General features: G+C 39.1%; 1 protein-coding gene across 2 annotated transcripts; it reads left to right on the top strand.

Annotated features, from left to right (window-relative positions):
• The first annotated feature begins 3,490 nt into the window (after positions 1–3,490).
• LOC106874816 (uncharacterized) lies at positions 3,491–27,078 on the top strand. 2 transcript variants are annotated; one of them, XM_089348210.1, is made up of 9 exons: positions 3,491–4,027; positions 11,899–12,080; positions 13,820–14,075; positions 18,128–18,196; positions 18,781–19,554; positions 21,827–21,993; positions 23,913–24,048; positions 25,406–25,551; positions 26,497–27,078. In XM_089348210.1, exons 1-9 carry the CDS (start codon positions 3,964–3,966, stop codon positions 26,905–26,907), a joined length of 2,205 nt encoding a protein of 734 aa, XP_089204336.1. In that variant the 5' UTR covers positions 3,491–3,963; the 3' UTR covers positions 26,908–27,078. The 2 variants fall into 2 exon arrangements, with proteins under 2 accessions (XP_089204336.1, XP_089204337.1); XM_089348211.1 differs by lacking the exon at positions 3,491–4,027 and adding an exon at positions 4,284–4,433 and having other exon boundaries at positions 26,497–27,064.
• The last annotated feature ends 361 nt before the right edge of the window (positions 27,079–27,439 follow it).

Raw genomic sequence — 27,439 nt, 5'->3', positions numbered from 1 at the left:
GAGGCGCATGGCTTAGTGGTTAGGGTGTTGGACTCATGATTTTGTAAGATTGTGGTTTCGATTCCTGGACTGGTCAACGCTTTGCATTCTTGAGCAAAACACTTCATCTCATGTTGCTCCAGTCCACTCAACTGGCAAAAATGAGTAATCCTGCGACGGATCGGCGTCTCGTCGGGATGGGGAATATATACGCCATTGAAACTAGGAAACCGGCCCTCATGAGTCTAGATGACTCGGAAAGGAACTTTACTACTTTTATGTAATTATTGCCGTTGTTATTTGTAAAAGACCAACGCAGTTTGACTTCATGTTTAATAATAAAATTTATTGAATGTTCGCGGATGTTCAGTTACTTTCCCACAAAACCAAGCGACATATTTTCATTCATCAACCAAGCAACCACCACCTCCACCACCACAGACCATCCCAACAACCTTCAGACCGCGACAGAACATACTGTCTGATGCTTTTCTTGACTAGGATGTCTGTGGAGACAGAAAGATTTAAGAATTTGGAGAGGTTAAGACAGCTCTGAGAATAATTGACAGGATCACGATCAGTCGCTCTGTTTGGCGAGATAATCAGTGAGTGTGCATATATGGTAGTGAGTGAGATTGGTTGGCTGGGTGGAAAAGAATTTTGGAAGAGTTTTATTTTTATGTTTGTTGATTGGAAACGAAACACACAACAAAAGCAATCTCTTCAGCAGCAGGTCTGTTACTTACAGAGCCATCTTCATTGAGAAGTGGTAGGTAGGAAATTCTGCAAAGTAAGAAGAGATCCTCTTGGCGATGATGCAGAAAGACAAGCTGTAATTTAGGAAGTGTGTGTGTGTGTGTGTGTGTGTGTGTGAGAGAGAGAGAGAGAGAGATAGAGAGGGGGAGAGAAAGAGAGAGAGAGAGAGAGAGACAGACAGACAGAAAGCTTAGTCTGTATGATACATGAAATCATTGCTGTTTTATCGATGGTTGTTTTGTATGCCATGAAGTTGGTAAATGCTTCTCACCTTTAAGAATGAGCTGTTTTGATTAATCTTGTTACTTTCCATCCTGGATCCTGTTCATTCTACACAGCTGAAATTAAAAGAAATTGAATTCACTCTGGCGGGTCTCTTCTCTTAAGGAAGATCGTGACGTTTAGCCTTAGGTCAGCCCTGAACAAGTAGATAAACCTATGATCCGTCACTAAACCTCGTATTTTATGACGATACTAGATGTACCTACCGTGACCCGTTGGATCACAACCACTCCAAGTTGAAAATGTCGATGTGCATCAAGAAAGGAAAAAAAAAACACTATTTGGAACTTCATGCAATAAAATTCTTTGGTGTGACAACAGAAACACGACCAAGTGTTTCTTCGTTGAAAACGTTCAAATAGCCTTCAACTTTTCCCCCCGCTTTCTCCTTTGCCATTCCTTGTTCCAAGTGAAATACTTGGGTACTTCAGCATAAAGTAATGTCTTTGCAAAGTCATCGTTAATGCACAATGTAAAGAATTCTGTCAATGTTGTTCTCATCCGTTGTTCATTGACAGCCATACATTTCCCCATAATTTCTGAGCAATAATCTTTGTTCGTCTGGTAGACGAACTTGCAGACTCACTATTGCAGGTGCTCTTTGATGAATTGAAAATCCTAAAATGGATGTAACTGCTTCGGATGGTCTAATATACCTACCCATTAGATATTGACTAATTTCGTTATCATTATTTATTTGAACAGCAGCTTGGTCATTTCCTTTCAGCGTGTACTTGATGGCGTACTTAACTGACCTCACTGAGGCAACGATTTCAACGTTGCAGTGGCATTTGAATGTTCTTAAAAGAGTTTCATTATAAGGTACAACCCATTTGTTGTTTGTTTTTCCATTCTTATGAGATTCAACTCCTTCCATTGCAACTGATCGTCGTCTATAAAGAGAGTCTCTCTGTCTGTATTTCTGCTTTTTGATTAAAATTATAAAGATCAATATTTCATTTTAAATAAAATAGTAATTTTCCCCTTTAAGAAAAAAAAATATCAAGTACCCGTGATTTAAAAATATCATAAAAATATAGGGAGAATTTCTATTTTTCAAGTCCACGGCATTCCAAATGATTGAGGAAAGATAAAAGGACGGACGGCGGTAGCTGACACGACCCTTCGAAGTGTCGACATTTTCAGCTTGATTTTTCTTTTTCTTAAAGAGGGAAAATGACTATTTTATTTGTAATCTTATTCAAATGGCAGGAAAACAAACTTTGAGTTTTAGCATGATATAGATAGAAGATAAATGGAATGTCTTGGACTACATTATTCAATGTTTCCTTCTTTTATTTTTGTAATTTGAGAAAGGTTTGATTGCTTTTTCTAGCGGCTAGAGCGATCGCGTTGATGCCCACCTTTCAATACGTCCTCGGGAGGATCTTTTTATCCGTCCCCTATCTATTTCTTGTTTTCTGATGGACATATATGAGAAAATCGTAGCCAAATTCTCTCAAATCATACAGGCAGAACTGTTAACACGTCGGACAAAATGCTTAGCAGTATTTCGTCCGTTGTTACGTTCTGAGTTCAAATACTGCCGAGGTCGACTTTGCCTTTGGGAGTCGATAACCAGTTGAGTACTGGAGTACTGGAGTAATCGACTTACCCTCTTCCTAGAAATTGCTGACCTTCTACCAAAATTTGGAACACATTGGATAGTTGCAGTTTTGGGGATAAAATAAATAAATAAATAAAACTATCATGGTTTAAGCCTTTAACCAGGTTTGCTTGAGCACAAACGACTGAAAACTGACAGCAAGGCATTTTTGGTTGAATAGTTAAAGGAGTGTCGGAGTGTCAAGAAATTGATAGTAAAGGAACAAGCAGTAGAGTTTATAAGAAACTCCAGCATCTCAAGAAACTTGTGATAGTTTCTGTTAGTAAGAATTAATCAATAGGAATTGGTGAAGTTTATTTAATTCGTCGCGAGAAGTAACTTTGTCTAGGAAGAAAAGAGAAAATAAAAGGTGGTTTTCTGTCTGGGTTGGAAACACGTAAAATTAAAATAAAATATAATGGGTATGATTAATTAGTTTAATAAATTTAGAAATTTCTACTGAAGTGGATGCAAAAGTTCGTTCAAAATCGCGCGCGTGTGTGTATGTATGAGTGTACTGCGTATATGCAAATGATTGTGCACGTGCTTTCGTGCAGTGTATATGCATGTGTTTCTTTGTATATGTGCATATTTGTATATATGCAAGCGAGTGTATGTGCTTTGCGTGCACACAAGTGTACGTGCGTGTGTATGTGTGTATTAATGTGCACGCTTGTATATTGTTTGCGTATGTGTATGTGCGTATGCACGCCTGTGCATGTTTATTAGTGTGTATCTGTGTGTGTGTTCGTCTGCGTATGTTTATGCGTGTGCGTAGAGAGGAAAAGAGTATGAGACGAATAGAAAGAAAGAGAGAGGAGATAAAAATATGGGGAAGGAAGAAAGAAAGAAAAACGTATTTGCTATCATTAACTTCCCCAAACAAGCATCGAACGACACAGACAGATTGAAATGGCGAGAAACTGAAATATATGGAGAGAAAGTAGGGGGTCATTAGTAAGTTATAAGTAGACATAGGGAGAAACATAAATAATATAAAGAGAAATACAATACAAAGAATTGAATTGACTGAAGAAATAAATAGTGACAATGTAGAAAGAGAAGGCAGGATTGATAAGAGAGGGAAAGATGGCTAGACAGAGACAATAAGAGAGAGAGAGGGGGAGAGATGGCTCGCCAGCAAGATAAACAGTTACAATAAGAGAGAGAGTGAGAGAGATGGCTCGCTAGCAAGATAATCAGTTACAATGAGAGAGAGAGAGACGGCTCGCCAGCAAGATAAACAGTTACACTAAGAGAGAAAGATGGCTCGCCAGCAAGATAAACAGTGACTATAAAAGAGTTACAGAAGTGAAAAACGACAGAAAGAAGAAGCGAACATGGCGACATCAAAACGTAGGGGAAAAATGTCGAAAAAGTCTAAAATTGTCGCAAGAGTTAAAGGTAAAGCTATAAAAGTTTTTCTATTTCTGTTTTATTTGAAATTAATGTGATTTGTGTTGTAATTGTTTTAAACGGTTCCGCCATAAAAAAAGGTGATAAAATTTTCAATTTGTTTTTGTTATTTTCTACATTAAGAAAAGAGTTGGATATTAAGATTCTCTTTTTATGTTGTATAATGTTATAATTTAACAAATTCATTGCTAGAATTTCACTAAATATCTCTGAAAATAAATTAATAAAAGCAACGCTTTCACTTTTTACTTGAACCGGAAGCTTCGTTCTGCTAAAAGCTTAACACAAAAGCTTTCACTTTTGCCAACGCTATTGTATACATATGCTGACATGGCGACAGTTAAACGTAGGGAAAACATGTCGAAAAAGTCCAAAATAGTCGCCAGATTCAAAGGTAAATGGATAAAAGTTGTATTTTTCTTTCTGTTTTATTGTCAAATGAAGTTAAGTTGTAAATGTTTGTCGTGTGGCTGTTGTTGTCTCGGTGACTTGGGACAGTGGCGATGTCGGCTGCTAGCGACCATGCAAAACAACTTCTAAATCTTTATTGTTTTAACTACTTCACACATTTTTCAGTAATTCCTTTGAATAGAGAACTGTTTAAAAACGCGAATGTTTCGTAATTTCTTCAAATTACTTGTATTTACATCAAGCCATAAAAGTTTCGCAGCCAGTAAAGGCGGCAATCTCTTCTCTCCGGCATGACAGACGATCTAAGATGGCGTCGTCAACATGTTGTTTGCTTGTCGTCGTTGTTTCCTACTTAAGCAGACTTTCCCATCGTTATTTTCTTCAAGCCATCGCTTTTGTCAGCTCCACTCCATTGTATGAATCTGTTTATTATCATATATTTACAGTTTATATGGAATAAACTAATAAAATGGCGATATTACAACAGTAAAGAAGCTGTTTGTCTAACTTTTCGCTGTTAAACTATATTTGTGTTGTACAAACAACAGCCACGTGTAGTCAGTTTTTCTCGTCATTTAAGAGTTTTAAAATCATTTCAAACATTAAATTTATCCACTTAGGCATAGTTTAAAATGACGATGTTATAGTTGTTTACTATATATATAAATATTGTGTATGATGCGTGTATGCGTTGTTTGTTTTTATGTCGTATTTATTATTGATAAAAACAATTTTACATTAAGCCGAGGAATTTCGCAATACTTTTTATTGAGTAAATATTTATTCTGGGGTGATAATATTTATTATACTTTTACAAGAAGAGCAGGGACACTCGTTTCGAAATTTCGGTCTAGTCTGATGACAGCTTAAAAATCGAAACTTCGAAGTCACTATCAACCTTTTCCTTATCAAAATAAATATGTACTCCACTGAAAGTACTGAGTGATCTTTTAGCTTATTATTAACTTGTTTTTATCTATAACATCAGATAAAAACAATTGTATATATATATATATATATATATATATATATATATATATATATATATATATATATATGAGAGAGCGAGTGAGAAAGTTGAGGACATACTTATACAATAGCGTTGTCAAAGTATAATCTTCTATCAAACTGTCTTAGAATAAGGCTTTCAACTGAAGTGAAAAAACTACAATAAATATTAACAGACGTTTTCAGACAGTTGCGATTGACCCCCAAGTAAGGACCAGATGAATAATACCAACCCACCATTATATATAATATTTCTTTTTGCTTTTTATTTTATACAATATAACGCAAACGGTTTACTTTGACCGGAAGCTTTGTTCTGCTAAAACTTGGCTGAAACGGTTTCACATTTAAAGACGCTATTGTACACATATGCTCACGTTCAACCTTTCTTGTTTGTGTTTTACATCATAGAAAGTTCCTTAAATAATAAATAACTCAATGTATTTTCACTAAACAGCTACATCCTTCATATTCGTTTCTTTCAGATAATACTTTTTGGGGGATTTTTTTTTATTTGATCGTTGTTTAATTTTCAGTGTAAAACTTCTGCATTCTTGTACAATAGCGTCGGCGACGGCGAAAATGAAACTTTATTTGTGTCAAATTCTAGCAGAAGAAAGCTTCCGGCTAAAGTTAAAAAAAGAAAACAAACAAAAGTGTCTTTTTACCTAATATAACGTGTAATTCAACAAATTTATTTTCACACATGATGACATTGACTCTGGGGTCAACATTTTGAGGTGAACAAAGTCAATAAAATTGATCCCAAGAATGAAAGGGGAAGTTGACCTCTGAGATTAAAACTCGAAGCACATCATCATCATCATCATCATCATGTGTTTTAAATCTAGGTTTTGTGCCCGTTAACAGGGGTGGCAGGATCTACCTCAATGCCATAGCAACCGAGGTAGGCAAGTACAGCCCACCTCTACCTTTGGACTGGCTGGTGCCCATTCTCCTTTGCTATCATGAGGCTTTTTTGGAGCTGGATTTTCTACGGGGAGCATGCCCTTGCTTACCCCCAGCCTCAGTTTCTAGACATGAGTGGTCCAGAGACCAAGGCCTCTACCACGATTTTTAAGAAATGTGGTGAAAAACTAGCTCAGGAAGGTAGGGATGCTACTCCTTGAGACCCCTTTCGGATCCCCTTAACTAAAACATAAATGATTACCAAAAGGCATTTTGTCTGTTACTTGTCAATTCATCACACACACATTATTGGTCAGATATCTGTAAGTCAGAAAAATTGAGTACTTCTACTATAATATTGTTGATTAGTATATTCCTGATCAGGACATACAACTGGTCAGAAAGTTATAGTTTTCGTGCCTACTATTGCACTTAGCAATATTGACAACTTTTCAGGCATGCTGGCTAAAAGTGCATAGCTTCTTTTATGCTGGAGGTGAATATACTGTCCTGGTATGCTCAATGTTGATAAAAAGCAGAATGAAATGAAAAATGTGAAAAATTTTCTGGGAAGGACAGAAGAGTTGTCTCTCTTGGTACTGTGCCAGCTGTGGGTGAAGTGGGTCAGTTGTGTCTGTGTAGTAGTCTCTAGTCCAAAGTAAAAGGCCAACCACATTGCCAAAATAAATTTTCTGTTATGAGGGCAGCCACTGAATATTTCACTTTTTGAGATCAAGACAGCACCCAGATTGTGTAAACTTTTTAGAATTATTTTCCTCTCAGCCAAGCAATGTATCCATTCAGATCAGGTCATATCTCATCATCATCATCATCGTCGTCGTTTAACGTCTGCTTTCTGTTAAACGACGACAATGATGATGATGAGATATGACCTAGGATGTTCCAGCAGTTTCCAGTTGATTTCGTACAGTGTTCCTTTCTCTTTTGAGCACCATATATTGCTGGTTAATGTTGTAAAGTCATACCTCTCTTCTAAATGAGGTCTTGTGATTATTTTCACTGGCCTTAAAGGGAACCTCTATTACCCCAATGTATTCTGTTGAGATACAGTAAAAACCTGAGCTGACATAAATGTCTTTATTACCATTAAGAATCCCAAACTGAGCTTCATCTCCAAACCTGAGTGCTGCTTGATTAACCCAGCTAAACTGGAGATTCACCTGGTGAGTAAACACATATTGAGGAAGATGAGCAATGATAGAAGGAAGGAATCACATCTTTCCTTATAGTGTAACACTTGTGGAGTAATTTCATGGTTTCAGATTGCTACACCAGTCCTCAGTCAAATCGTCCAACCCATGCTAGCATAGAAAGTGGACGTTAAACGATGATGATGATGATGATGAAGACAGGCCAGGATAGAAGCAGAGCAAGGCTTTCGCAGTTCAATACAGTGGATTTCTATCTCTCCACAATGAAGGGGTTGTTAGAAAGAGAGTTCAGTGATGTTAGTGATAGGAATATAGAGCTAATAAAGGCTGATGCCAGTACCCCCTGACTGGCTTCTGTGCCAGTGGCATGTAAAAAGCACCATCTGAATGTGATGGAGGCCAGGACTGCCTGACTGACTCCTGTGCCGGTGGCACGTAAAAACACCCACTACATTTTTGGAGTGGTTGGCATTAGGAAAAGCATCCAGCTGTAGAAACCTTGCCAGATCAGAGCTTGGTGCAGCCTCCTGGCTTGTCAGTCCCCAAATGGTCCAAACCATAAACGATGATGATGATGATGAATGCATGCCAGAAAAACCTTGCAGTTCAACAAAGTTTTGGCCTAGATCAGATGATGAACAGACCTCGAAAACTCCTTTGATGTGAAGATGGGAGATGTCTTATGTGCAATCTATTAGGCTTATTTATACTTGACATTGCTGGTGGACCGAACAAGAGCTGGCAAGTGACCTACTGCTATGGATGCAAAGCATGGCCATACTTGAGCAGGTTGTGCGGACATAATGTATGTAGTTCAACTCGCTAGAGATGCTGGATGCCTCCCTGAAGACCTCCGTCTACTCATGCAAGATTGAGAGGAATGGCGCGTGCAGGTTCAAAATGTCTGAGTAAGCTCAACCAAACGATGGTGATACTTGACACTTAAGAAATTCCTGCTGACCTTTTTTGTCCTATATTGAGATAACTCTTTAGCCATCTCAAGTGGCTTGAACAGGCATAGCCTGAAGAAAGATCTGACTCCCTTTGACTAAAGGTAACCATAGAGACCAACCTTACCGTAGTAAATTTCTTAGGTGTAATGCTCAGTTTGGGTATTGGTTCGTACAGGCCCCACAGCAAATATAATGAAAGGCCTTTGTAGCTTGGAAAGTTTGTGAGGCAGCCATCTAAGATTGGTAGAGAAAAGGAAGATCTTGATAGTCTTCAACTGGAAACATAATGGAAATGTTTGCAACTGAAGAGACCTGGTTAAAGGTGCTCGAGAGCCAGGTGGTGGCGTTAAAATGGTTGGCAGATTAACTTCAGTCCATTCAAGAATTTTCTCTATAGTTGCTATTTAGCAATTTTCACTCACAAGGTTTTGTGTTGACTCATTGCTATAGTAAAAGATACTTGCTCAAGGAGAGAACCATATGGTTATGAAGCAAAATTCTTGAGCATGTGGCCATATTGGTTGAAGTAACAATTGCAAGAAATGTACTTGTTCAAGAAAAAAACACACACAGTACACTCTGTAAAGTGGTTGATGTTAGGAAGGGTACCCAGCCATAGAAACAATGCCAAAGCAGATAGCAGGGTTTGGCAGAGTTCTCTGGGTTGCCAGCTCCTGTCAAACCATCCAACCCATGCCGACATGCTTGACTAAAGGTGGTACTCCAGCATGGTCAAATGAATGAAACAAGTAAAAAGAGAGAGTAAAAAATTCCAAATTCAAGCATTTAAAAGTACAAAATATACACCCATTGAGAAAGGTACAAATTGGTGGAGGGGAAAATATTTTGGAGGACATAGACATAGCAAATGATTTAGAAAAACAGAGAAGTGAAATATAGACAAACAACAACCAATGAGTGTGTTTATAGGCTTTATTAATTATGACACTTCCAAAATACAGCCACATCTTTTTTTAATATTCAATCAACAATATTAAATTTTAGTATTTTTATTGCAGACTTTTTTTTTTGCATTCCTAGATGCAGGTGTGGTCTTGGATCAGTCTCACTGCATGTCACCTTAGGCAAGTGTAATCTACTCTAGCCAAAGCTTTATGAGAGGATTTGGTACATGGAAACTGAAAGAAGCCCGTCATGTGTGTGTGTTTTTGTGCATATCCTTACTTTGACATCTTGTGATAATTGGAAATGAGAATCACCATCAATGAGGGATGTTGTGCCTTTCTTGTCTTCCATGGTGAAATATTACCTTGCTTGGAAACAAGCAAGTGTTGGCAACAGGAAGGGCATCCAGCTGTAAAAAGTCTACATCAGCAAATTCCACCTAACCCATGCAGACATGGTAAAATGGATGTTAAATGATGCTGATTGTTCTGTATGGTGGCATGTCATTTCTAGTTGTTAGATACAATTTAGGCCCTGTATGTTTAGAAATGCATGGCATATGCTAATGGGTTCAAATATGAGTGTGGTTGCTAAAGGCAGGTTAAAGATAATATTACATCACCCCTTCTCCAATGTCAATTGAACAAGAATTTATGTTTAAAGGCTTAATCAACTGGAGGAAGGGAGGTGCTTGTGGCCTGAGATTTCTGGGAGGAAATTATCCCTAAACTGGTGACTCTGCCCAAATGTCGTTAAAGACACCCAAGGCCCAGATGGTGGTTTTGTTAAACTAGCTCCTGCAATTAAGTTTCCTCCCATCTAAGAATAAAAAAAAAAAAACAGTAAAAATATGTAAAAAAAGAAAAGAATATATATATGCAAAGCAATTTTGAAAATATTGTTCATTCTCAATATCTCCAACAAGCTGCTTCATGCTGTCAGCAACTCTAGTCTTTGTTCTGTGACTCACAGACACACTCTGCTGCTGTGTGTGTTTTTTCTAGTCTCATATTTCATGTCATCCTTGCATAAAATAGTTGAAGTGAATTCATTAGTCTGTCTGTTGTACAAAGAATCTGTTGATGTGGAATTAGACGGAGGAGAGTGTCGAGTTACACAAAAGTAATGAATACAAAGAATTTTTATAAATTTTTGTTCAGAAAAATATTCACAAAAGTTCTTCCTAATGCCATCCTCTTGTCTAAAATGTATGTTACTATATAGCAAGAAACCTGTTCCGCTCTGGCCCATCCCCTCGTAATTTAGCCTCTCATCTCCTTGCATAAAGACACCTCTCTCAAAGTATGTGGTATTGCAAGCTGCATGGAAACCCCACCAATTCTGGTGGCACAAAGGGGGGAAAAAAAGACCACCTAGTAAACATTGTAAAGTGGTTGGCAGTAGGAAGGACCCATCTAGCTGTAGAAGCTGAAGTGTAAAGGGCTTCAAGGAAGTCTCTTACCCTTCTTAGCAAACAATTCCGAAAAGGAACCCCTCAACCCCTGTCTGGAACTTGTGCAAACCTAAGATACCCTCTACCCTACCCGTTGGTCTGCAGATAGAATACCCCAGGACCCATACTTGTGCACATCTGTTCCCAGTGACTGCCCATGCAAAAAAGGGTTTGGAGTAGAGATTGTTTGCCAACATAACATGGCAGTCCTGGTTTAGGACGAATGTTGCTGTAATTTAGCCCCAGGACACATCGTCTCCAGCTGGCTATACAACACGATCTGTGTCAATTGGAAGGGAAGGTGAAGGAGGTAATGGGTGGCAGCAGAGGTGATGTGAAGTGTGTGTCTGTATGAGAGAGAGAGAGAGAGAGAGAGAGACATACAGACAGATGTACAGTGCCAGGGATAAAATCAGAGGTATAGAAGGGCAAATAGTGAGTAAAGACCACAGCTGTCTCCTGTTTTGGGAGTAAGGCTTTTTAGCATGTGCCATGCTTTCCTGAATTGTTTTGAGGAACTCCTGTAGTTATGAGCAAAGAGCAGACACAAAACATTCCTGATCCTCCAGACAAGCTGAGTGGATTGGGCCAATACAAAGTAAAATGCCTTGCCCAAGGACACAACACACCACCTGGACCAGAAATTGAACTCATGAACTTATGGCCATGCGCCCAGCACTTTAATCAATATGAATAAGTTTTTCTGTAGTTGACGTTTAGCCCCAGGTCAGCCTTGATCACCTAGACTGTGACCAAAGCTGTTCCTGCTGTAATTATCCTGTCTCTTATTTTCAGACTCAGTTTATCAAAGACTGCATTGGCCAAATGTGCTCTGCCTTGTTTAAGATGGTAGTGTGTTGGCTACTATTTCTACCAGGTCAAGCAACCAAGCAGAGGCTTTTTTGTAGACTTGTTCTTTAGTTGCATGTCAATTTTGTCATTAAGCAGTCACCTGTGAAATTTTTTAAAAATTTTTATCAGACAGGTAGGCAGAGGGTAAGATGCACAAAGACTTTTCATAAATAACTTTCTGTATATTTATTGCAGAATCTCATGAACACAATAAACAATGGAAATTTGTTGACGAAAATGACAAACAGTTTGAAGAAAAGACAAACGGATCCTTAAGTAGCCAGGTCTCATACATGTCCTTGGATGTTTTAGCTCAAGTTGCAGCTGATAAATTACGAGATGATGAAAAATTACGGCAGAAATCAACATCTAAAAAGGTTTTTAATTTGATTTTATTTATTTGTGAAATGATTTCAATTAGGAGGATGGGAGGGTGCTCCTGGCCCTCACAGACTCTCTGAGACAAGCATCATTGATGTGATTTAATGATTTTAATGTATGATGAGACTGGTTTTAGTTCTTCTGTATTTTGACTGAACATAAATGCAAAAAAGCAGCTGAATGAATTGCATTTCTTACATTATTTACATTTGACGGACATTTGTCCTCACCTTGTTTGTTGTTAACACGTTTCAGCTGATGTACTCTCCAGCCTTCATCAGGTGTCCTGGGGGAATTTCGAACCTGGGTTCAACAAATATCCATCAAATGTAAATAATGTACATAATTCCTCATCTCTCAAATATTGTGTCAAGAAAATAAGATAACGAGAGGCTGGTGGAATCGTTAGCACACTAGACGAAGTGCTTATCAGCATTTCGTCTGTCTTTATGTTCTGAGTTCAAATTCTGACATGGTCTGCTTTTCCTTTCGTCCTTTCGGGATCAATAAGATATGTTCCAGTTGAGCTCTAGGGTCAATGTAATCAACTTAACCCCTCCTTCAGAATTGCTGGCCTTGTGCCAGAATTTGAAACTGATATGTGTCAAGGAACTAGATACCATCATAATCATGATCATCTTTATCATCATTTAAAGTCTGCATTCCATGCTGGCATGGGCTGGATGCTTGACAGGATTTGACTAGCTTAAGGGCTGCTTTGGTCTCTGGTGTCTGCTTTGGCAAGGTCTCTACAGCTGAATGTCTTTCTCATGCTAACCACTTTACAGAGTATACTGGGTGCTTTTTTTGTGGTGACTTGCAAAGCCACCAAGTAACTCGGGAGACAAAACCTCAACTGAGTGAAGATGCAGTATTTGGAGAGGTAGCTTTGTGCCAGGTTTAGAAAAGTTTAAAGTAGGAAAGGGAGGCAGGAACAAGTGTTTTGCTGTAGAGGAGATGTATGGCTACATCTATCTCTTCTATGCTATGTATGTGTGTGTGTGTGTGTGTATATATATATATATATATATATATATATATATATATATATATATATATATATATAGTTTTAGGGAAAATAACCAAGTTTTTATCTATAAAGCTCAATTTAATTTTAATTTTTTATAAATTGATTTTAATTGAGTTTTTACCTGTAATTTTGGATTTTGTCCCTAATAATATTATTATTATATATATATATATATATATATATATATATATATATATATGAGATCAGAGTCATGGCCGATGCCAGTGTTGCATAACTGGCCTGTTTAAAAGTACCCTTCAATTGTCGGGCAATATGCTATGCATAAGACCTCTTGAGTCAAGTTAAGTCGTGGTCAATGCCACTGCCACCCGATTGGCTGCTGTGCCGGTGGCACGTAAAAAAATACCATTTGAGCATGGTCAATGCCAGTGTCGCCTGACTGGCTCCCATGCTGGTGGCACGTAAAAAGCACCCACTACACTCTTGGAGTGGTTGGTGTCAGGAAGGGCATCCAGCTGTAGAAACCTTGCCAGATCAGACTGGACCCTGGTGTAGCCTCCTAGCTTGCCAGTTCTCAATCAATCCAATCCATGCCTGCATGGAAAGCAGATGTTAAACAATGATGATGATGAATTGAAAGAAAGACTGTGTATTACAAAAGAAATATGGTTACCATATTTGGTAAAGAGTTATTTCATTTCAATAAATGTTTAAAATCTCTATTTTCTCATTTTCCTTCCACAGATTTCAAAACGCAGCATTCAGTGCCTTGATATTTTAAACCTTGAGCAAATCCAAGCACTCTCAGATAAAACCTTGCTTAATCTCTTCTCCGAAATCACATGCAACGAGATGAGTCGGAACTTTACCTATCAGTGTTATTTAATACCAGAAAAGTGCCAAGAAAAATTCACAAGTTTTGGAAATGAAACGAAAGCAAAAATGCACATGAAACAACATTTAATCAATCATATCGATCAGCTAGTGTATGAAGCAAATGGTATGATAAATTTGAATTTTATTTATGTTTTGACTGTTTCATATCAGTAATTCAGTTTTTATCATCATCATCATCAGTTTTGTTTTCAAGAATTAAATAGCTTTAATTTAGCTCTATTTTAGAGTATTTCCTCGCCAGAAATAGGGAAAGAGGGCGGCTTATAAATGCCAAAACCTACCCTGGCGAAGAATGTACCCCACAACATAGATTAGTAGTTAGCGACTTTGGGATCAAGGCAAAATGGGTGCCCAGAATTAGACAGGCTTGGAGAAGAAGGGTGTGGAAGCTTAAAGACCCTGCAAACGGACAGAGACTTAGAGACAAGTTACTTGAAGCATTTAACGAAATAGAAGGGGATATAGCATCATACAACGTGGAAGACAATTGGAGATTTCTGCGGGACAACCTGTTGAAAGCCACCGACCAGATTTGTGGGTGGTGTAAGGTCCCCTCCCAACCCAGAGTAACGTGGTGGTGGAACAAGGAGGTAGACAGGGCTATTAGACAAAAGAAACAAGCTTGGAAGGACTGGAAGAACGGTGGTAGCAGGGAATTGTACCAATGTGCCAGAAGGGAGGCTAGGCGACAGGTTTATTTAGCCAGAGGGGAAGCAGATAAGGAAAGATTTGCCAATGTTCTGCGCCGTGAGGACCAAAGACTCGAGGTATTTCGGGTTGCAAGACAGTGTAGGAGAGAGAATAGTGATGTTGTAGGAGAGAAATGTGTTCGCATGGATGATGGTACGCTTGCATTAAATGAGGATGCAAAGAAAGAGGTCTGGAGATGCCACTACGATAGATTGCTTAATAAAGAGAATGAATGGGAGAAAGAGAGCCTGCCTTATGTCGACCCAATAGAGGGACCAGCTATCCGAGTTGATAGTACCAGGGTAGATAAAGCAATTAAGAGTATGAAGACCGGGAAAGCCCCCGGCCCATCAGGAATCACTGCAGAGATGCTCAAAATATCTGGCAGTGTTGGCTATAGCCTAGTCACCCGTATTACGAACCAGGTGATACACGAAGGAGTCATACCCTATGACTGGTGTAGCAGCATCATAGTCAACTGCTACAAAGGTAAAGGGGACGCTTTAGATACAAATAATTACAGAGGCATCAAGCTGTTAGATCAGGTTATGAAAGTTACAGAGAGGGTCATAGCCCAACTAATTAGGGAGCGAATCAATTTAGATGAGATGCAGTTTGGGTTCGTGCCAGGTAAAAGCACTACTGATGCCTTATTTCTAGTGAGACAGTTGCAAGAGAAATACCTAGCCAAGGATAAACCTCTGTACCTGGCTTTCGTTGACATGGAGAAAGCCTTTGACAGGGTCCCCCGATCCCTTATCTGGTGGTCAATGAGGAAACTTGGGATAGAAGAATGGCTAGTGAGAGCTGTGCGAGCCATGTACAGAGATGCGGCCAGTAAGGTGAGGGTTGGAAATGAGTACAGCAATGAATTCCGGGTAGAGGTAGGGGTCCACCAAGGTTCCGTCCTCAGCCCCCTATTATTTACCATAGTCCTCCAGGCAATCACAGAGGAGTTCAAGACAGGTTGCCCCTGGGAGCTCCTCTATGCTGATGACCTTGCCCTAATTGCGGAGTCACTATCAGAACTAGAGGAGAAGTTTCAGGTGTGGAAGCAAGGTCTAGAATTGAAGGGCCTTAGAGTCAACCTAGCTAAAACCAAAATCCTAATAAGTAGGAAGGTAGATAAAACACAAACCCCTTCAGGTAGATGGCCCTGCTCAGTATGTAGAAAAGGAGTAGGTAGTAACTCTATAAGATGTACCCGGTGCAAGCTATGGACACATAAGAGGTGCAGCAACATCAAAGGCAGGTTAACTAGCAAGTTAGTTTTTGTTTGTGGCAGATGTTCAGGTGCAATAAAGACTGCAAACAAACAGGAAACAACCTCTATCTCATTCCAGGGTGAAAAACTAGAGGTAGTCGATAGCTTCCGCTATCTGGGAGACCAAGTTAGTAGTGGGGGTGGGTGCGCTGAAAGTGTAGCTGCTAGAATAAGAATAGCCTGGGCAAAGTTTAGAGAGCTCTTACCCCTGCTGGCGACAAAGGGACTCTCACTCAGAGTAAAAGGCAGACTGTATGACGCATGCGTACGAACAACCATGCTACATGGCAGTGAAACATGGGCTGTAACTGCTGAGGACATACGTAAGCTCGCAAGGAATGAAGCCAGTATGCTCCGTTGGATGTGTAATGTCAATGTGAATACCCGTCAGAGTGTAAGTATCTTGAGAGAAAAGCTGAACATTAGAAGCATCAGTTGTGGCGTGCAAGAGAGACGATTGCGCTGGTATGGACATGTGGTGAGAATGGAGGAGGATAGCTGCGTGAAAAAGTGCCACACCCTAACAGTTGAGGGAACCCGTGGAAGAGGTAGGCCCAGGAAGACCTGGGCTGAGGTGGTGAGGCAAGACCTTCGTACATTGGGCCTCACCGAGGCGATGACTACGGACCGAGACCTTTGGAAATGGGCTGTGCGTGAGAAGACCCGGCAAGCCAAGTAAGATCGTTGCCAGTGCCCCTGGACTGGTTCTTGTGCGGGTGGCACATGAGATGCACCATTTTGAGCGTGGCCGTTGCCAGTACCGCCTGACTGGCTCCTGTAGGATTTTCGAGCGAGATCGTTGCCAGTGCCCCTGGACTGGCTTGTGCGGGTGGCACATAAAAGACACCATTTCGAGCGTGGCCGTTTTCGTGCGGGTGACACGTAAAAGCACCCACTACACTCTCTGAGTGGTTGGCGTTAGGAAGGGCATCCAGCTGTAGAAACTCTGCCAAATCAGACTGGAGCCTGGTGTTGCCATCCGGTTTCACCAGTCCTCAGTCAAATCGTCCAACCCATGCTAGCATGGAAAGCGGACGTTAAACGATGATGATGATGATGATGATGGCTGTGTGGTTAAGAAGTTCAATTACCAACCACATGATTTTAGGTTCAATCTCCTTTGTGATTTTGTGGCACCTTAGGCAGATGTCTTTTGTTATTATTTCAGGTCAACCAAATCTTTGTGAATGGCACTGGTGAATGGAAACTGCATGATGCCTAGTGTGTGTGTGTATTTATGTTTCCTTATTTTGACATTGCACCATAGTTGTTAACGAATATCACTGTTGTACATTCTGTCATTTATTTGCAATCTTCAGTGAAAACATGTCCAGCCATTGTGCTGTTTGTACATAAAGGACTAAGAGAAATATTGCCTTGCTTGGAAACAAGTGAGAGTTGACTACATGAAGGGCGTCTGGCCATAAAACATCTACCTCAATCAATTTTGCCTGACCCATGGACATTAAAATTTCTTTATTATAGGCATGTAGCCTTTACAAAGAAGGGACAATACCAGGACAGACAACACAAAACGTGGGGTACATATAACGAATGATGTTTGTGAAATGACAGATTAAATGAAAAGATGAAATGGCTTACGAGTCCCCCCCCCCACAAGCTCGCAGTTCCATTTTACTGTTCTTGTATACAGTCTCTCATTGTTATTACCATTCGTCTGTTATATATTCGATCAGATCCTCTCTCCCAACAACACTGGGAAGATTCTCATAACGAACATATATTTGCGTCATATTAATTAATTCAGGAAATAATCCACACAGTCTTTCTATCTTTTCACTCTCCAACAACGCCGCTTTCTCATCTGGTTCACACAAATCCGGATTCAATTTAACTCTAATCAACCCTTTCATTTTTGTTAGCTTCTTTTCCAATTCTATATCTTTTTTGTAATACATCAACATTCTTAGATTCCATCCCAATGGTCATTCTATTCTCCTTACTTTTTGCGCATGTACTTTCTCCACCCAATCATCAGTTTTCACCCTTCTAATTCTATCTTTTTCACTGCTTGTTGCTGTCTCCGGCTCTGTGGTTCGAGACTCAGTGTCTTCTGTTTTGTTCACCAATTTCTTTTTGGACATTAAAATTGAGGAAGAGGAAATTAAATATACTGCAATTCAAGCTTGATGAAACAGCTTTTAAATATTTGCCATTTGTTTTATTTCTTAAACTTCTAGATCCAGAAAGGAAATACCGATTTATATTTACTGCTGAACCAGTTCATGTCCGGAAAAGGAAATTATCTGGTAAAGTTACAGTTTAATTTTTGATGAAATATATTGTCAAATTATATTTTCTTCTACAGTGAATTCGTGTGGCCTTGTGATTAGGGTGTTGCACTTATGATCGCTAGATCATGTGTTCAATTCCTGAACCAATCCACATGTTGTGTTCTTGAGCAGAACATTTCATTTCATGTTGGTCCACTTGCCTAGCCACTGGGGGTGGTGTTGTCTGAAAGCTAAAATGATGCAAAGGGCATTGAGACCAACAATGTTTAACGACATCCACAATTATGATGATGATCATCATCATCCTCAACACCGTAACCATTATCATCATCATCATCATCATCACTGCTATAACACCACCACCACCACCATCAATGACATAACATCACCACCACCATCATCATCATCACTACCATAACATCACCACCACCATCATCATCACTGTCATAACATCACTACCATCACCATCATCGTCATCATCATCACTACCATTATCATCACCACCACCACCACCATTCTACTAAAGTATTTTTATGTGTTCCGGTTATTGTAAGTATATGAGAATTAATGCAGTATTTTTTTTTCTTTTTAATCAACAGAAGAAAAAGCTAAAAAGAAGAGATCGAACTATGTGAATTGTAATCCTTTAAACGGGAGCAACATCAACTGCAACAAGACTATTAAAACTTTCACTAATCTAAAAGCAACCAAAGAAGTTAGTCGAGAAAATAAGATGCCAACACCGAAGAGAAATACTGTTGATATGAATGGACCAGTGAGGTCGACAAGAAAAAATAATTTGTCTGAGAGAGAGATAAAACAATCAAACGAGACTGTAAAAAATGTTAGTTCTCCAAAAAAAGTTATGGCACAGCATAACCTTAACAAAGAAACCAAACTTAAAAAATCCCCTAAATGTAAAACCAAAAAGGTTTCTTCCAAATCTGTTCTTTTGGTGAATGAAGATGATTTAAAATTTGTAAGCACACAAGTTGCAGACGAAACGGCTAAAAAGGAGGAAGGAAACTGTGCTTCTAAGAAAGACATTGTCAAGAAGATTGACGGAAATAATGAAGAATTTATTTTAGATTTGTTAAGGAATACTCACCCACATCATGATCATTGTTACACGACGGTATCCGGTAAGAAATGTCTTGTTGAAACATGTTCTGTATATTCAGATCAGGAAGAGGACAATTCTAGCAATCACTCAGCAGATGTCGATGACAGTTCTACATTTGATAGCAGACCATTATTGCCAATATTGGAATTAGATTTTTGCAGTGAAGATATACCTACCGTGGCCTCTGAAGAGATTGTGGACAGTTCATTGCTGACCGAAGACGATGACTCTTTGGGTCATTGTGGACATAGTATGTGTTTTTTTTGTTATCTTTTTCTTTGTATCTTTTATCGACTATCTGTTTCAGTCGTTGAACTGTGGTCATGCTGGGGCACTAACTTAAACAAACAACACCAGTAAATATTTTTAAAGTCCGGCATTTATTTTCAATTGGCCTCTTGCTGAACTGCTAAGTTATGGGGGATATAAACAAACCAACACCAATCACCAAGGGGTGTGTGGGGACAAAGACACACGCATACATATGATGGGTTTCCATAGTGTTCTTTATAAAGCATTGGTTGGCCTGGGGCCATAATAGAAGACACTTGCCCAAAGTGCCATGCAGTGGGATGGAACCCAAAGCCATATGGTTGCAAAGTGAGATTCTTAACCACACAGCCATGCTTGAATCTGTAATTTTATAGAAATTTGACAAAATATGTTGAATTGGGAAGATTTCAGTTTTTTTTATTGTTATCAACTGAATTTAAATTTGCAGTTAATTTCAGAAAAGTAATTTCGTGATATTGTGAAGTATATTTGCCAGCTAAATGTGGCAGTCCCATAGAGAACAATGCTACTGTTGTTTATAACCTCAGGAAGACATCTCCTTCAACTGGCTAATGACACACTGTCTGTGTCTGTTTAATATTTGCGAAGGGAAATCATTATCATTCTCATCTCTAGCCTTACTAGGTGGCAAATATACTTCACGGTTCCGTGCTGCTACTGCTTGCTTCTCGCTCAGAGATTTAATTTTGTGATATTTGTACTAAAAAAGAAAATCAAATAAATATTTGGCTTTTTAAATTTCTGTGAAAATGTGGAGAAAAATGAGAAAATATAGATTTTAAGCATTTATTTCTGTAATACATTATAAATATAATTTGGTGCCACATAAAAAGCACCCATAATACTCTGTAAAGTGGTTGAAGTTAGGAATGGCATTCAGCTGCAGAAACCTCATCAAAACAAACCAAGGAACCTGGTATATCGCTATGGCTTGCCAGCTCCTGTCAACCCATCCAAACCAGGCCAGCGTGGAAAACGGATGTCAAATGATGATAGTAATATTCATCATCATCATCATATGTCCATTGTCCATGCTGGCATGGATTGGACTGTTTGGCTGGGACTGGTAAGCAGGAAGGCTGCACCAGACTCCAGTCTCACTTGGCATGGCTTTCTACGGCTAGATGCCGTTCCCAACACCAACCATTCTGAGAGTGTAATGGGTGCTTTTACATGCCACCAGCACGAGTGCCATTTGCATGACACCAGTATCTGCCACAACTGCAATTTTGCTTGGCTTGATGGATCTTCTTCTCAAGCATACTCTGCTTGATGGGTCCAAGCATGTCACATGGAAGTGTTGGTACTTGTCTACCATTCACAAGAAATTGGTTAACCCATGGCTATAAATAGGACACTAATTGACCATGTCCTCACAGTGAGAGTCAACCCCAAAGCACATGTTTGTCCATAACTTTTTTGGGGCCTACTTATATACCAGAAGTTGATGCAGTTGACATCAGCCTAGAATTTCTGTAGGGTGATGCACATATGGAATGCATGGATAGAGAACGAGTGCCAGGTATTTGTACTTTCCATGAAGGAAAGATTGGTAGAATGTTTAGCAGAGATTTTAAAAAGTCAGTCACTGTAAGGACGCAGGAAAGAGGGAAAGGTTTACCTTGTGTTGGTACTTTAAAATCAGTGATGATGTCATTATCAAGAGCACTATGATTTAACATCTGTTTTCCAGGCTGGCATGGGTTGGATGGTTTCACGGGAGCTGGGAAGGTCAGGAGCCATGCCAGGTTCTGTTGTCTGTTTTGGCATGGTTTCTACAGCTGGATGCCCTCCCTATTGTCAATCACTTTGCAGAGTGTACTGGGTGCTTTTTACTTGGCCCCTTCATCAGTGCTTTTTATGTGGCACTAGCATCAACAGGGCTTCCCTGGTACCTTGCATGTCAAAAACCCCTGAGCTGGGATTAGAGAGATTTAAGGTATAAGTATCTTCCTGTAGAGTAGGTACATGGATGTCCCTATATTTATGCATGTATACTATACACACATACAGATGTGTGTGTGTGGGGGGCTTGTGTGAATTTGTGTATGTGGACGTATGTCAAGAGTGGAACATGCTTCGTTTAGGTGTATCCTATAATTGATGTAAGTATATTTAACTGTGTACAGTATATGTGCTATGTACCTGGGTATATGTGTGAGTGTGTATTTAGATCTCTATGCCAGAGTATTGTAACGATGATAATGCTGACGTTTGTTTGTATTCAGAACCATATCCCCCTATGCCGAAATCAGCTTTAGCCAAAAAAGGGAAACTCCAGGTGCCAGAAGAGAATGAATCCCTTAGCGAAGGAGAAGCAGTGGAATATAACGCCCCTTGTCCCAAGAAGAAGAAGAAAGATTTTGAGAAGAATACAGCTGCTGAATTAGAAAGGGTAAGTGTTTGTAGAATTTGATTTGTAAAATTTTGACGTTACGAAGGGCAGTGAGCCATAGAAACCATGCCACAAATGTTAGCACGCCGGGCGAAATGCTTAGCGGTATTTTGTCTGTTGTTACGTTCTGAGTTCAAATTCTGCCGAGGTCGACTTTGCCTTTCATTCTTTCGGGGTCGGTAAATTAAGTACCAGTGAAACACTGGGGTTGATGTCATCGACTTAATCCCTTTGTCTGTCCTTGTTTGTCCCCTCTATGTTTAGCCCCTTGTGGGCAATAAAGAAATAAGAAACCATGCTCCCCAGTTTGCCATTTTCTGTCAAACTGTCCAACCCATGCCAGCACGGAAAATGGACATTAAATGATGATGATGATGGTGTTTCTTGAAGTAATAATAATAAAAGTAGAGATGAGAAATGGCATTATCTAGTCTCTTTCGGTATATTTCAGGAGTGATATTGAGATAAAACCAGTAGGTAGTGAACTCAGTAGGGCTCTTGGCAAAATGTACAGCTGATAGTTACATTCCTGTATGTTGTGAGTTCAAATCCCACTAATGCTGAGTTTGTCTTGCATCCACCCCCTGGGGTGAGAGGTGTTGATAAAATAAGTAACAGTTAAATATTGGAGACAGGTAAACCAATATAGCTACCTCTCTCCCTCTGTTGAACTTTATGTCAATGATAAAAATTAATATTTAGATAACTTTATGTGTATTTTCATGTATTTTAATCTGATATAGTGCCCTGTTATGGCTGGAAGTGTGAGGGGCTTCCATTTTAAACTGGGACCAGGAGAGACATGTTGGCATGTGCCAACAACATAATTTTCATTGTGTTGGACATCACAGAAGTGGGCATCATCATCATCGTCGTCGTTTAACGTCCGTTTTCCATGCTGGCATGGGTTGGATGGTTTGACTTAGGTCTGGAGAGCCAGCAGCTGCACCAGGCTCCAATCTGATCTGGCAAGGTTTCTACAGCTGGATGCCCTTCCTAATGCCAACCACTCCGAGAGTGTAGTGGATGCTTTTTATGTGCCACCGGTATGAGAGCCAGTCCGGCGGTACTGGCATCGATCACATTCGGATAGTGCTTTTTATGTGCCACTGGCCCTGGGGCCAGTCAGGTGGTACTGGCATCAGCCATGTTTGGATGATGCTTTTTACGTGCCATCGGCACTGACACTATTCTAAAGCAATATGAGATGGTGGCAGGAGTCAAGATCAATGCAGACAACTTGATGGGCTTGCAACTGGACACATGAAGAGGCTGGTCAGTGTTGTTCAATAATGTTATAGGATGTTGGATTGATGGACCAGATAAACCACTCACGGTCTGGTTCACTTGCAACAAATACATGTAGACTGGACCTAGGATGAGGCGAGAAACAGGGTGGCTAGTCCTGTCCAGAAATTGGTTGAATGACTGCAGCCTCAGAAAGGCTGGGCAGAAAAGGCAAATGCCCACATCACTTCTGATTTCAATTTCTGCTGAGATTAACTTTGTCTTTCATCCTTTTGGGATCAGTCATCAACGAGCTCCTTCCCCTCAAAATTTCAGGCCTTGTATCTATTGTAGAAAGGATTATTATCATTGTTATTATTATTATTATTATTATTATTATTATTATTATTAAGGTGGCAAACTGGCAGAATCATAAGCATACTGGATGAAATACTTGGTGGTATTTCACCCATCGCTGCGTTCTGAGTTCAAATTCTGCCACGGTCACCTTTGCCTTTCATCCTTTCGGGGTCGATAAATTAAGTACCAGTGAAACGCTGGGGTTGATGTAATCAACTAGTCCCCTTCCCCCAAATTTCAGGCTTTGTGCCTATAGTAGAAAAAAATTATTATTATTATTATTATTATTATTATTATTTTTTTTTTTTTTGTCTTTTTCTTATATATTGAAGAAAACCGCATTACGTTGCATCAGGGAATTGAAAGGCCGCAAGAAAGATGATAAAATTGCTCTTGCTTGTCAAATTTGTCTTGACAAGACTTTTACAGCCAGTGCAACTCTAATGTACCACTATCGTAGCCATGCTGGTAAGTATCTAAAACTTGTCTTTGATCCTTTCATTCTTATCATCAGAACAGCCATTAGTGGTATAGGTTTTAATATTTGGCAACAAGTCTTTAGCTTTCCATAAATTTGTTTTGATATAGTCGTTCTTCTCTGTTACCCATGCCAGTGGCACGTAAAAGCTCCTGTTACACACTTGGAGTGGTTGGCCTTATGAAGGGCATCCAGCCATAGAAAACCATGCTACATGAGACTGGAGTCTGGTGCAGCCTTCCAGCTGGCCAACTGTGGTCAAACAGTCCAACCCATGCCAGCATGGACAATGGACGTTAAATGGTGACGATGATCAATATAAGTAATCACCATAAACTGTAAATCCACAAACACTTTCAACTATACAATAATGAAGGACAACTCAGAATAAAAAGAGAGAGAGAGAGAGGGGGCACCACCACCCCCACCAACATAAAAAAATTTGCAAACAAGCATATCAAATATCCAATTCCATCATCAGTTCACCAACAAATATCACAATGGTGTGTGAGTGGACAAATGAAAGAAAGTGTCACTCAACACATTTGGTAGAGGTTGTGCCAGTGGCACGTGTAAAGACATTCGAGCGAGATCGTTGCCAGTGCCGCTGGACTGGCTCCTGTGCAGGTGGCACGTAAAAGACACCGTTTCAAGTGTGGCCATTGCCAGTACCGCCTGACTGGTCTTCGTGCCGGTGGCACGTAAAAGCACCCACTACACTCTCTGAGTGGTTGGTGTTAGGAAGGGCATCCAGCTGTAGAAACTCTGCCAGATCAGATTGGAGCCTGGTGTAGCCATCTGGCTTGCCAGTCCTCAGTCAAACTGTCTAACCCATGCTAGTATGGAAAGCGGACGTTAAACGACGAGGATGATGATGATGAGTTTAACTCAGCTCCAAATGTCTCTTCTGATATCTGATGACCTGGGTCTCTCTTGTGCACTCATGAAAGTCATATGAAGCCAAGTCAAACTCATATGTGATGTGTGTGTGTGTGTGTGTGTGAGATATACAATCCATAAATGCCATCTAAACTGATCTTCAATCTCTTCCACTGTTGTTTTTTTTTTTCCTTTCAAGAAACACTGATATTAAAATTTTATGATTTTTTTTGAAATCAAGGAAACAGACTTCCTCTGACAGTAATGTCTCCACTCATTAGTAACAGCGACTGGAGACATTACCAATATCACATGGTAGTTTTATTCTGTGGAATCTTTCAAATACCTTGTGTGTGTATATATATAATGTGTTCGTTAATTTAAATATTTCATTAACACTTAAGAAGCCACTTCATAGTTTTTAACAAAGAGAGTTCTTACTAATTTAATTTCCTTAATTCTGTTTAGGAATTAAACCATTTGTGTGCCTTCTGTGCAGTACCACATTTACAAGACAACACAGTCTCAACTATCACATGTTAATCCATAACAATCAAAGCCGTTTCACTTGCAAAGACTGTGGCAGAAAATTTCGGCATCCCAGCCATTTTAAGGTACGGTTGTGACATTTTATCCTCCTTTTGTTTCCCCTTCTTCTTCCACCAACATCTGGCAGTTTCAGACTAAATGCTGTTTAGTTTTAATTCCCAGTTCTATCATTATTCTTTTGTTTATAAAGCAAAAATCTCTCTTGACTGGAGAAATCAACCAACCAAACAACTGTTTTTAGGAGAGTATTGTTGTTTGCTTGAAGCATTGTGTATTGTTTATGAAATATAATGTCTTGAATGGCACAACAATGCAGGGTGGACTATAATAACTGTTATAATTTAATTATTTATAGTCTAATATAATAATATTTTCGAATATAAAAATTCCTTCTTCAGGTATCGCTAGGAATTGATTGAGTCACTGCTATAAACCGATTATAACAGTGACTATGAATAATTAAATTAAAGCAGTTATTATAGTCCACCCTGCATTGTTGTGCCTTTCAAGACATTATATTTCACAAACTAATTTTATATTGGCTGTTATTATATAGAGATTATAACAACTCTTTTTTGTGTCTAACACACGTGGGCATGTCTACAAAGTCAGAAAGCAGCACAGCTCCCATGACTTTCAGAAACATTTTTTCACACTCAGAGTTGCTGAAGCATGGAACAGACAACCTGCATCAGTTGTTAGCTGCCGAGACATTGCATCCTTTAAAACCTCCATGCTTCCTGAAATTCACCAACACTACACCTGACATCCTCCCTATCCTCCCCTCCATACGAATGCACAAATGTCTATCATGACCCGTTCACTGTCCTGACTCTTGTACATGATTCTATGCCCTGTATATGCACCTTCTGATGAGTTGTAGTGCACCTGAGCACTATACACCATAATTTCATTGTTATATTATTTTAATAACTTTGTGATGTAAAGTAAGTAATTGTATATTATGACATTATGAAAATGTTAATGCTTGCTCCTTCTCTTCTCTTTAGGAGCATTTGCGACGACACACAGGAGAAACTCCGTTTGAATGCAAAGACTGCCCACAAAAATTCAAAACACGTAACACATATAAAAGACATTTGAAAACAAGACATGGCAAGTTGCTTACTGCTGCAGGTATTCACGTTTTATCAAAGGAAGAATTTCTGAAAGTTAGAACTAAACCATACAAGAAATATTACACTCTAAAACACACAGAATCTGTTAAAGAACAATTAATGCCTGAATTAGGGGATTCCCAATTAGTGAGTCCATGTTCTGAATCTGTTTACAATCCAGTGCCTACAACATCGAATAATGCCTCTAATTTCACAAACACTATTGAAAAACCATCAACTGCTATAATTAATTCTACAGACAACTCTTTCTATATCCCATTTGAAATATCTGTTAATTCATGAAGGAAATGGTTTAGATGTTCTTTCAGGTGTTGCCTATGTTTCTCATTTTGATAATGTTTGACCATAATTTGATAGTTATACCATAGTGGTATTTTCAAGATGGTACAACTGAAGCCAAAAATTAAGTTTCTTAAACAAAACTAAAACAAAAAAAAAACTCCTCCAACAAAATTGTGTTCTTCATGCGGAAGAGAATTTGGATTATTTTGATAACCTATTTCTTTATCAACAGTACATATATATATGTATATATACACATACACACACACATACACACACACACATATATATATATACATACACACAGACATGTACATATGTATATATATATATACATACACATGTACAAATGTGTGTGTGTGTGTGTGTATACATATATATATATATATATATATATATATATAGAATGTTGAAAAGGAACACATGAGTTGATATATATATGTGGAATAAAAAAGTCAAGGTAGAAAATGCTAAAATGATTTTATAAAAAGCATTTCAGTACCGGTTTCGGTCATTGAGACTTTTTCAACTG

This window comes from Octopus bimaculoides, chromosome 2, assembly GCF_046866305.1.
Source record: "Octopus bimaculoides isolate indiv1 chromosome 2, ASM4686630v1, whole genome shotgun sequence".
NCBI lineage: Eukaryota > Metazoa > Mollusca > Cephalopoda > Octopoda > Octopodidae > Octopus > Octopus bimaculoides.
This window is presented reverse-complemented; position numbering and strand designations above follow the sequence as displayed.